This window comes from Microcebus murinus, chromosome 23 (assembly GCF_040939455.1).
Source record: "Microcebus murinus isolate Inina chromosome 23, M.murinus_Inina_mat1.0, whole genome shotgun sequence".
Lineage (NCBI taxonomy): Eukaryota > Metazoa > Chordata > Mammalia > Primates > Cheirogaleidae > Microcebus > Microcebus murinus.
Genome location: NC_134126.1, coordinates 30,582,795 through 30,593,682, shown reverse-complemented (window position 1 = coordinate 30,593,682; position 10,888 = coordinate 30,582,795). Strand labels below are relative to the sequence as shown.

The 10,888-nt window shown below is 47.6% G+C and overlaps 1 protein-coding gene across 5 annotated transcripts; it reads left to right on the top strand.

Annotated features, from left to right (window-relative positions):
- The first annotated feature begins 281 nt into the window (after positions 1-281).
- On the top strand, positions 282-10,677 carry LOC105860069 (alpha-1,3-mannosyl-glycoprotein 4-beta-N-acetylglucosaminyltransferase-like protein MGAT4E). 5 transcript variants are annotated; one of them, XM_075996958.1, is made up of 5 exons: positions 282-2,289; positions 5,870-6,123; positions 7,731-7,790; positions 8,281-8,374; positions 9,501-10,677. In XM_075996958.1, exons 3-5 carry the CDS (start codon positions 7,755-7,757, stop codon positions 10,613-10,615), a joined length of 1,245 nt encoding a protein of 414 aa, XP_075853073.1. In that variant the 5' UTR covers positions 282-2,289; positions 5,870-6,123; positions 7,731-7,754; the 3' UTR covers positions 10,616-10,677. The 5 variants fall into 5 exon arrangements, with proteins under 5 accessions (XP_075853073.1, XP_075853070.1, XP_075853072.1 ...); XM_075996955.1 differs by having other exon boundaries at positions 7,731-7,880; positions 8,278-8,374; XM_075996957.1 differs by having other exon boundaries at positions 284-2,289; positions 7,731-7,880.
- Positions 10,678-10,888: the final 211 nt, after the last annotated feature.

The window sequence follows — 10,888 nt, the reverse complement described above, 5'->3', positions numbered from 1 at the left end:
GCATCAACCTCCCTAGTAGCTGGGACTACAGGCATGCACCACTATGGCCAGGTAATTTTTTTTTTTACGTATTTTTAGTTGTCCAGCTAATTTATTTCTATTTTTAGTAGAAACGGGGTCTCACTCTTGCTCAGGTTGATCTTGAACTCCTGACCTCAAGCAGTCGTTTTGCTTCGGCCTCCCAGAGTGCTAGGATTATAGGTGTGAGCCACCAGGCCTACTCTTAATCCTTTTTTTTTTTCTTTCTTCTTCTTCTTCTTCTTCTTCTTCTTTTTTTTTTTTTTAGTCAAGTGCCATGACATCAGTCTAGCTCACAGCAACCTCAATCAAACTCCTGGGTTGAAGCGATCCTCCTGCCTCAGCCTCCCTGGGAGCTGGGACTATAGGCATGTGCCACCAAGCCCGGCTACTTTTTTCTATATATTTTTAGTTGGCCAATAAATTTCTTTCTATTTGTAGTAGAGACGGGGTCTCTACTAAAAATCAGCTCAGGCTGATTTCAAACTCCTGATCTAGAGCAATTCTCCCGCCTTGGCCTCCCAGAGTGCTAGGATAACAGGCGTGAGCCACTGCTCCGCCCAGACCCTTAATCCTTAATCTGTCAACATCAACCCATTCTCTCCACTCTAGGTTGCAGTGACTTCAAATTATGACTGTAATCTACAGTGTTTTTGTTTACATAGCAACAGCAACAAAAATTTCACGAAACAATATTTACCTCTCTATAGTGATGTACTTACATATGCTGGTTGAAACCTGCTAAATTGATTTTGTAACCAATAATGCACTGTGACCCTCAGTTTGAAAAAACTGCTGCTTCGTGGTTAGTTTTTCCTGCTGTTTGGGCAGCTTTCAAGAAGATACACACAGACCGACAACATGGAGGGAAGGCTATGTGAAGACACTAGAAGAAGATGTCCATCGGCAAGCCACAGAGAGAAGCCCTCAGAAAAAAACAATCCTGCCAACTTGATCTTGGACTTCTAGCCTCCAGAATTGTGAGAAAATAAATTTCTGTTGGTCAAGCCAATTCCTTAAGTCCATCATTCAATCTCTCCATATGTATATATACACATACATGTACACATCCTATTCTGTACATGACCCTTATTCATGACATCTAATGGTGAGTGCTCCATCCCCGTACACATCTCATCTTGAATTTCAGCCACTGCCCCTAATCCACGTCCTCTGTAATTCCCCCAGAACATTGCCTACATCATATACAAACTCAATAATTATGTCTTATCTATTCTGTTTTTCACCTGTCTGCATTATTCTAGTCATTTTCCTCCTACCTCTGCGCACAGCCCATCAGCCCCAGGGCTGTGCCCCAGTTTGTGCCCGATCTTTGTAGCGCCTCATGCCAAACAGGTGCTAAGTATCAGATCAGGAGCTAGCATACAGTCTTGCAGTCTCCCACGACCTGACTTAGAGCAGGGGTTAAAAACTCAAATGCCTACAGGGGCAAGACAAGTCAATGAGCGAAGTCAGCGCGATGAAGTGTGTGGAGAAGTGAGGATGCACGTCCAGCTACCAGGGGCTGTCACTACTCAGACCGGGGTTGCGGCAAGTTCCAATTTTTCAAGAGAAGCCAATTTTTTAGACTTCTTTGTAAGCTATCCCAATTTTTTTTTTTTTTTGAGACAGAGTCTCGCTTTGTTGCCCAGGCTAGAGTGAGTGCCGTGGCTTCAGCCTAGCTCACAGCAACCTCAAACTCCTGGCTCAAGCGATCCTCCTGCCTCAGCCTCCCGAGTAGCTGGGACTACAGGCATTCGCCACCATGCCCGGCTAATTTTTTGTATATATATTAGTTGGCCAGTTAATTTCTTTCTATTTATAGTAGAGACGGGTCTCGCTCTTGCTCAGGCTGGTTTTGAACTCCTGACCTCGAGCAATCCGCCCGCCGTGGCCTCCCAGAGAGCTAGGATTACAGGCATGAGCCACCGCGCCCGGCCGCTATCCCAATTTTTAAATGTCCAATCTTCAAATTTTTAAAAGGCAGCATGTGGGCCAATAGAACACCCCGTGGCCACCTTCCTTCTCCTCCTGCCAGGAAAGGCTGGCGGGTGATGAGCTTGCTGCCCTGCAGAAGCACAATGGTTACCAAGGGAGCATGAGCTGAGGCCCGCGGGGAGAAATGCTGGCACGGAGGGGGGCTCCCGCCCCTCTGTGGGTCTCGTGCATTCCCGTAGGCTGAGGGGAGAACTCTGACTCCCAGCAAAGTCCAGAGCCCACACCCAGAACACGCAGTGGCAGCAGGTGCAATGTTGATGAGGAACCTGGCAGGTAAGGTGTCAGGGCTTTGTGATATTTATTCTCCTCCCCCATCCCTCTATTTTTTGCCACCTCTAAAGTGGGAGAGAAGAATGGCAAGATCCAGAAAGGTTCTCAGAGTGCTGTGCACCTGGGTGGGAATCCAAAAGTAAAAATCTGGGTGAGGATTTAGAAATGAGGGAAAGTGGACCTCCCAAATCTGAGGGAAAGAAAGGCAGTGCTCATCTCTGTGGTTGAAAATGATGTCAACAGCTATCCCTTCTGTAAAAGAGCTAACGTTTACTGAATGCTTGCTATATGCCAGGTATTTGTATGGGGATGGTCTCTTTTAATCCTAAGAACTCTTGAGAATAGCCATCATTTTTATCTCCATTTCATAGATAAGGAACTGGGTTACAGAAATGCTGAATCATTTGGCCACGGCCACATGGACAAGTTTTGCATGAGTCCAGCCCCAGCCATCTGCGTTCAGAATCTGAGCTCCTGATCTTCACCCAGACTGCCTTTCTCCAGAATACTGCCCGGTCCTCCCAGCACTGCGGTGCCCCAGCACCTAACATAGTGTTTTTTCGGTTTTTTTGTTTTTGTTTTTGTGTTTGAGACAGAGTCTTGCTTTGTTGCCCAGGCTAGAGTGAGTGCCATGGCATCAGCCTAGCTCACAGCAACCTCAAACTCCTGGGCTCAAGCGATCCTCCTGCCTCAGCCTTCCGAGTAGCTGGGACTACAGGCATGCGCCACCATGCCCAGGTAATTTTTTGTATACATATTTTTAGTTGGTCAATTAATTTCTTTCTATTTTTAGTAGAGACGGGGTCTCGCTCTTGCTCAGGCTGGTTTCGAACTCCTGGCCTTGAGCAATCTGCCCGCCTCGGCCTCCCAGAGTGCTAGGGCCGGGCGTGAGCCACTGCGCCCGGCCCTAACATAGTGTTTGTTGAAGAAATAGGCAACCACTCGCCGCCATCACGCAGGCCCTGATCATTAGTGAGTTAGTTTATACTTGTTGAGCATGTTCTCTGGGCCAGGTACCACATGAAGTGCTATAGATACAACATTGAATAAAATACAGTCCCTGCCCTTCAGGGCCTTATGTTCTAGTCTAGTGGACAGAGACAGACAACAAACACACAAACAGGAAGGTAGTTTATGGTAGTAATAAATGCTGAGAAAAGAAAATGGAATACATGCTAGAGCACTGGGAGGGTGGAACAACAGAGGTGGGGAGGGGCTACCTTAGCCACAGTGATCTTAGGCAGCAAAGACAACATCTGAGCTCAGATGTGGTTGTTGGGAAGGAGGCAGCTATTGGAAAATCTACAGCAGAGAGTTCCAAGAAGAGAAACAGCATATGCAAAGGCCCTGAGTCAAGAAACAGCTTGACATGTCCAAGGGAACCTCCCTTGCCCCCTACCAAAGAAAGACAAAGCCTCTGAGGCTGGAGAGAGAGTGGAGAGGGAGATGAAATGAAAGAGGCAGGCGGAGTGCTAGATCACGTGGGCCCCTGAAGGCCGGTTGGGAGTTTGGATTTCATCTTACTTGCAGTGGGAAGCCGTTGGAAAACAGTAGGCAGGGAAGGGATACCATTTGATTTCCAATTTTCAGAGGTCTCTCTGACTGCCATGTGCCAAATAGACTGCAGGAGAACAAGGGTGGGGGTGAGAGGGCAATGAGAAGCTCGTTGCAGTAGAGGATGTTGAAAAGTGGTCATACTCTGCATAAATTCTGGAGGAAAATGTAACAGAACTAAATAAACTGAATGTGGAGTGTTAAGGAGAGATAGGCATCAAGGATAACTCCTGATTTTTTTTTTTCTCTGACTAACTGGGTGAATGGTGATGCTATTTACTGGGATGAGGGAAACTTGGGGAAGAAATGATTTGGGAGGTAGGAAGAACCTATAGTTCTATTGGTAGTTTGGCTCTGTTAAAGTTGACACACCTCTCATTCATCCAAATAGAGAAGTTGAATAGTCACATAATCTTGAGCTCAGGATAGGTGCCAAGATAGGAGTCAGGGCTGGAGATGTGGGAGTTATCTGATACCCACAATTTTATACATATACGTACATAATTTATATATACACACATATACATACATAAGATTATTTGTTTATTTAAGGTCATGAGACTGGGGTAAAATGACCCTACACCCAAGTGTGTAGGAAGGGAAGAGGCCAAGGACAGAGCCTTATGACACTCCTGCATTTACAGGTTGGGAAGAGAATGAGCCAAGAAAGGAAACCGAGAATGCATGTTCAATGTGACAAGAGTGATGTCAGAGCAGAGAGTGTTTCGAGGAGGTGGCAGTGGTCAACCAGGTCAAAATTACAGACAGGTTAAGTAAGATGAGAAGGCCAGGCACGGTGGCTCACGCCTGTAATCCTGGCACTCTGGGAGGCTGAGGAGGGAGGATTGCTTGAGGTCAGGAGTTCGAAACCAGCCTGAGCAAGACCGAGACCCTGTCTCTACTATAAATAGAAAGAAATTAATTGACCAACTAAGATATATAGAAAAAATTAGCCAGGCATGGTGGCACATGTCTGTAGTCCCAGCTACTCGGGAGGCTAAGGCAGGAGGATCACTTGAACCCAGGAGTTTGAGGTTGCTGTGAGCCAGGCTGACGCCACAGCACTCTAGCCCGGGCAACAGAGTGAGACTCTGTCTCAAAAAAAAAAAAAAAGATGAGAAAAACGTGGAACAAAGCAGGCTAATTAATAAAGACACCACTTTCAAAGAGTTTTACAGTGTAGAGTTGGAGAGAAATGGCACAGAACATGAATTCAGCGGAGCGTTTTGCTTTTTGCCCTTTTTTCCACTGGGAGATGATGAAGAGGATAACTGCAGGGGTGAAGAACTTGAGAAGGTGAGAAGTAGGGGTCAGGGCCTCAGTGTCAGTGGAACCAGTTGGAGGGGAGAACGTAGCAGAGATGCAAGGAAGTGGAGGATGTGGTGGGGACAGAAGGTGACAGTTCTTGGTCTCTGTGTTCTCTGTTAAAAGATACTGGCCGGGCGTGTAATCCTAGCTCTCTGGGGGGCCAAGGCGGGCAGATTGCTCCAGGTCAGGAGTTCAAAACCAGCCTGAGCAAGAGCGAGACCCCGTCTCTACTAAAAATAGAAAGAAATTAATTGACCAACTAATATATATAGAAAAAAATAATCCGGGCATGGTGGCGCATGCCTGTAGTCCCAGCTACTCGGGAGGCTGAGGCAGGAGGATCGCTTGAGCCCAGGAGTTTGAGGTTGCTGTGAGCTAGGCTGATGCCACGGCACTCACTCTAGCCTGGACAACAAAGCGAGACTCTGTCTCAAAAAAAAAAAAGATACTGATGCTGGTCTTTAGGATGCATGCTGGTTACCAGCTGTCAATTATGAGTCACGTGCATGCGCAGGCAGGCCCTGTGCGCAGCTCTGATGATGGGGGAGCAGGTGGGTAGGACACAGCAGTAACATCACAGAGGGAGCTCAGCTCAAGGGTAGAAAACTGGGGAGACTTCAGTTGGCTGTGCCTGGCCTCACCGTCTGCTCATTATTCCTAGAGTGACTAAGCCTCATCAACCCCAGCTCCTCTTATTTTCTCTCTCTCCTGCCTCTTCCAGAAGCTTGTGGAACTCCGCGGGCTGAATGGGAGCAGTCCGTGCCATGTGACTGGTGAACCACACGGGAGGCACAGAGGGGAAAGAGCTGTGTGTGCCTGCAGCGTGCCATGCTTTAACTGCAGTCACAAAGCCGTTTCATTCAGTGTTGTATCCACGTATTTACGGTCTAGAAGAGAGAAGTCTATTTCTTTCACATAAAGAGGTTTCTATTGGAATCACCTATGCAACGAAAAGTCTTTGCTTAAGGAAACCAGGTAAAGAAAAGCTCAATCTGTAAAGCCTTACTATTATATATAAGTATTGCTGGTATAGCTGGTATCAACAAACTAAATGGCTAAGGGAGAGAAACATGTTAACCTCCACTAAAAATACTAAACCAAGTTGGTCCGAGGGTTGTGGGTTATTGTTAAGCTGATTTAACATTGTCTCCCCCCACAACCACGCTTGACTAGCTTTATAAAAAAAAAAAAAAAATACTAAACTGGAAGGCATCCCTGAAATTGGGGGAGATTAGTATAGCCTCAGGAGCACAGAAATTACTGATGACAATTTCTTTTCTCTTGTGTACCGGGCACGCAAGGAGAGAATCCAGAGCAGGTGACAAGGTATATTAAAGCTCTTCCTCTGATAATCTAGGAGCAATCAGAGACACATTCTCACTAGAGCAAAGACACTAACAGAGAGGGAGAGCAGCACACAAGCACTTTTGAGGCTGAGCCAGCCTGAATTCCGATAACCCAACACTCATGAAAGGATTCTTTTTAACTTTGTTAACAGAATCATATTCTAATCAAGGTCTGTGGATCATATTAAAGATTAGACTAAATTAAGGATATCCTTTATAAAAAAAGAAAGACATGTCAATGTGACATAACACTTAGCAACATTTCAAGTTCGGTTATTTTATTTATTTATTTTCTTTTTTGAGACAGAGTCTCACTCTATGGCCTGGGCTAGAGTGCCGTGGCGTTAGCCTAGCTCACAGAAACCTCAAACTCCTGGGCTCAAGCAATCCTCATGCCTCAGCCTCCCGAGTAGCTGGGACTACAGGTGCCACTTCACCTGGCTAATTTTTTTCTATTTTTAGTAGAGACAGGGTCCTCACTCTTGGTCACGATGGTCTTGAACTCCTGACCTCAAGTGATCCTACCTCCCAGAGATTTGGCCTCCCAGAGTGATAGGATTACAGGTGTCAGCCTGCAGTTCTGGGCCTGGCAACTTAGCAAGACCCCATCTCTACCAAAAATAAGACACATTAGCTGGGCATGGTGGTGCATGCCTGTAGTCCCAGCTACTTGGGAGGCTGAGGCAGGAGGATTGCTTGAGCCCAAGAGTTTGAGGTTGTAGTGAGCTATGACGACATGACTGCAGTCTAGCCTGGGCAACACAGAGAGACTCTGTCTCCAAAAAAAAAAGAGCAGCTGGGCCTGTAATCTCAGTAACATGAGAGGATTGCTTGAGGCCAGGAGAGTTGGAGACCAGCCTGAGCAACACAGCAAGACCCCATCTCTAAAAAAAAAAAAAAAAAAAAAAAGTGGAGGTACAATGACCATCTGTTTTCTCAGATAAACTGGCCATAACGCTAAAGCCCCAGCCAACCTGCATCATTTTGAGTAGCAGAGGCTTTGGAAAAGTTGAATCTCCAGACAAACTTAGCAACTGTCATCACAGGACAGGTGACCTTCCTTCTTTAGGCAGGGAATAAGGCTCCATTGCCCCAGGTTACTAGATCAGATAAAAGGTTGCACTTGGAAATAAGTTAACCGTGATGAGGATGGATAGAAATGGGGACGGAAGGGAAGTTCTGAGCATGGATGGGAGGGAGAGTCTTCCAGTTGTACATGTTGACGTCTTGCTGTAGGAACCACGTCCTGAGGCGCGCGTCATGCGGTGTTCCATCAGGAGATGTCTGATAACCTCAGTGAGCATCCTATTCCTGTGGCTCTTCATCACTATGCAAGTCCTCCAGGAAACTGAAGATGACCAAGAAGCGATGACTATCAAAGGCCAAGTAGCAGCTCTTGCTAAGCTTGGGAATTGGTGATCTAGGGTGGAAATGGTGTGCCTAGGCAGATCCTCCAAAGCACCTGGGCTTTCCTGCTTCCTGCACCTTTTAACTGAGAGCAGGAAGCTCCATAGGGAAATTGGGGTATGGACCTAGACCCGCTAGTCCCTAAAGAAGGTGCAATTATTTTTCATGTGTGTTAAGGTAAAGAAGAGAACGAATACTGCTTGAGCCCTAGATATTTCTGCCAATGGTCAGGCATCCTGAGAATGTGCTGGGCTCACCCTAGGAAGAGTGACCCACTCCACCTGTTTTCCAGAAAAGCGTATGGGAAGCCAGTGGGGGATGAACCCTGTTCTCTTTCTGAAAGGATGTATATGTCTTACCTTTGTCAATGCCCCAGCAGGCCAGTCATGGCAGCAGGAAGGACCTGAGACAACTAGAAGACTGGCAGAATATCACCTTAAAATATATGGAAAAAATCCAGAGGAGAAAAAGGAGTGAGTACCAAGGAGAGGGAGGGTTTGAGTGTCCCAGGGGAAGTAGGGACAGCAGGAGAGGTCAGGTGGCTAGGAAGGAAAGAAGAAAGGGGGAGGAGAAAAGGCAGAATTGTGCCCAGGAATATTTCAATCTGGCGGACAATTCTCTTTCCCTTCCCCAAGACATTTCTATATCAGGAGTATGTGGAGTCGGCCCGGGCACCGTGGCTCACACCTGTAATCCTAGCACTCTGGGAGGCCGAGGCAGGAAGAAGATTAAGCTCAGGAGTTCAACATCAACCTGAGCAAGAGTGAGACCCTGTCTCTACTAAAAATAGAAAAAAATTAGCCAGGCGTGGTGGCATGCACCTGTAACAGTCCCAGCTACTCGGGAGGCTGAGGCAGGAGGATCGCTTGAGCCCAGGAGTTTGAGGTTGCTGTGAGCTAGGCTGACGCCACGGCACTCTAGCCTAGGGTGAGATTCTGTCTCAAAGAAAGAAAGAAAAGAAGGTGGAATCATTGGATTAGCGAGCATTTGGATTAGAAGAGGTCCTAGGATCACATAGTCCAACTCCCTTTAGTTCCTCCCCGAGGAACTAAAAACTCAGGGCTGAAGGGACTTGCTTCAAGGGCACACGGTCTGTGGCAGAACTTGGATGAGAACCTTGGGCTCCTGACTTCTAGAGGAAGTCCTTTTTTCTAATATGCTTTCTTCAAAGAACGTTGGGAAGATGAATAAAAACAAAAAAGAATTCTAGTAACTATAATAATAGCTGATCTTTGCCGAGCACTTAAACCATGTGCCACAAAGTTCTAGGCTCAAGGAAGACTCAGAGGGACCCACAGGGACTCAAAATCACCTCAGTACCTCTCATACTTTAACGTACCTGCGAGTCGCCAGGTGATTACGGTTAAGATGCACATTCTGATTAACTAGATCTGAGGGAGGGGCTGAGATTCTGTGTCTCTAATGAGCTCGCAGTTGCGGCTGATGTTGCTGGACTGGGGGCCACACTTTGTGTAGCAAGGACACGAGAGAGGGAAGAAAGGAAGAGAAGGTCCCAAATAGCGTCCCAGCCCCTGACCCTTTCGACAGCCCTCACCACTACTGCACACTGACGGTTGTCCCTGTCTTACCCCTCTTTAGCGTGGCTGACAGTGGGGATCTCCTCGCTGTCACAAGGGAATGGAAGCAGGCTCTTGACCACGTTGATCTCCCTGTTCCACATTTCTTCTAAGACTGAGCGGAAGCATCTCACCGTGGTAGTCCACCTGGCAGATTCTGATCTCACCTGGCTCAGAGAAACTGTTGCCCACATTTCAAACCTCTTTAGCCCACAGATTGTGGCAGGGCAGCTGCTACTTATCCACGCTCCACCGGACGCCTACCCCACTGCGGATGGCAAGGCCGACCTCGAGGAGTTCTACTCCAAGCACAACATAGATCACGCCTTCCTCGTGAGCTATGCCACAGGGCTCTCTGATTACTTCCTGCTACTAGAGGACAATGTCTTTATTGCCCCCAACTTTGTCACCCACATTCGTTCGAAGGTGACCGCCATGAAGCACAAGCCCTGGGTGCTACTGGAGTTCTCGAACAGGGGCTTCCTTGGCAAATTCCTCCACAGCAAGGATCTCCCGCTCCTGGCCCACTTCCTTCTCCTCTTCCACAAGGAGAAACCCCTCGACAGGCTGATCTCTCATTTCCGTGCCCTCCTCACCCAGCAAGAGCCAATCATCTTCAGACCCTTCCTATTCTACCACAGGGTCCCCTATGAGGCCACTGATGACAAGCAGAAGGCCACAGCATTTCAGAACAGGAAAGCCTCTGGTCCCGACAACCCACCTGGAGCCGTTTTCACAGACATGAATGTCTTTGCTGTTCATCAGCCCTGGGAGGCCTACACCCTGGACGAGTCATTCTTCTGGACGTACAACGTTAGTACAGGGAAACACCTGACCGTGATCCTGAACCAGCCAGCAAACCTGAGCAGAGTGCAGGTGCTGACGGGCTCCCTCGTGGACGGGAAGTACTCCCTGCAGAAGGGGCAAGTGGAGCTGGGCTACAACCCCGAGGGGATGCCTCAGTCCTGCACCAGCTTCGTCTTGCTGGGCCGGCTCTTGGAAGGACAGATGGACCAGAAGATAATTCTGAAAAGCATGGGGTTTGAGGTGAGCTGCGTGAGGCTGGTGGTGAAAGCTAGGCAGGTTGGTGGGCTCATGATCAGGCATATCTACCTCTGGAAGGGAAACGCCAAATAGGAGGCAGGGGATCGAAGTTGATGATAAATCAGTAGGGGTTTGAAACATTAAAATCTTAAAGCCATTTCATTCCAGCCTCTATCAATGACACGGGAGATTCAAGGGAAGGAGGGGCAGGGAGAGAAGATCATTCTTTTAGTGCCACCATGATGCTAGAAGACTAGTTCCTTTTTGTACCTGAACAAGCAACTCTTATAGGACATCTTTTTTTGTTGTTTTTTTTGAGACAAGAGTCTCACTCTGTCACCTGGGCTAGAATGCAGTGGTATCAGC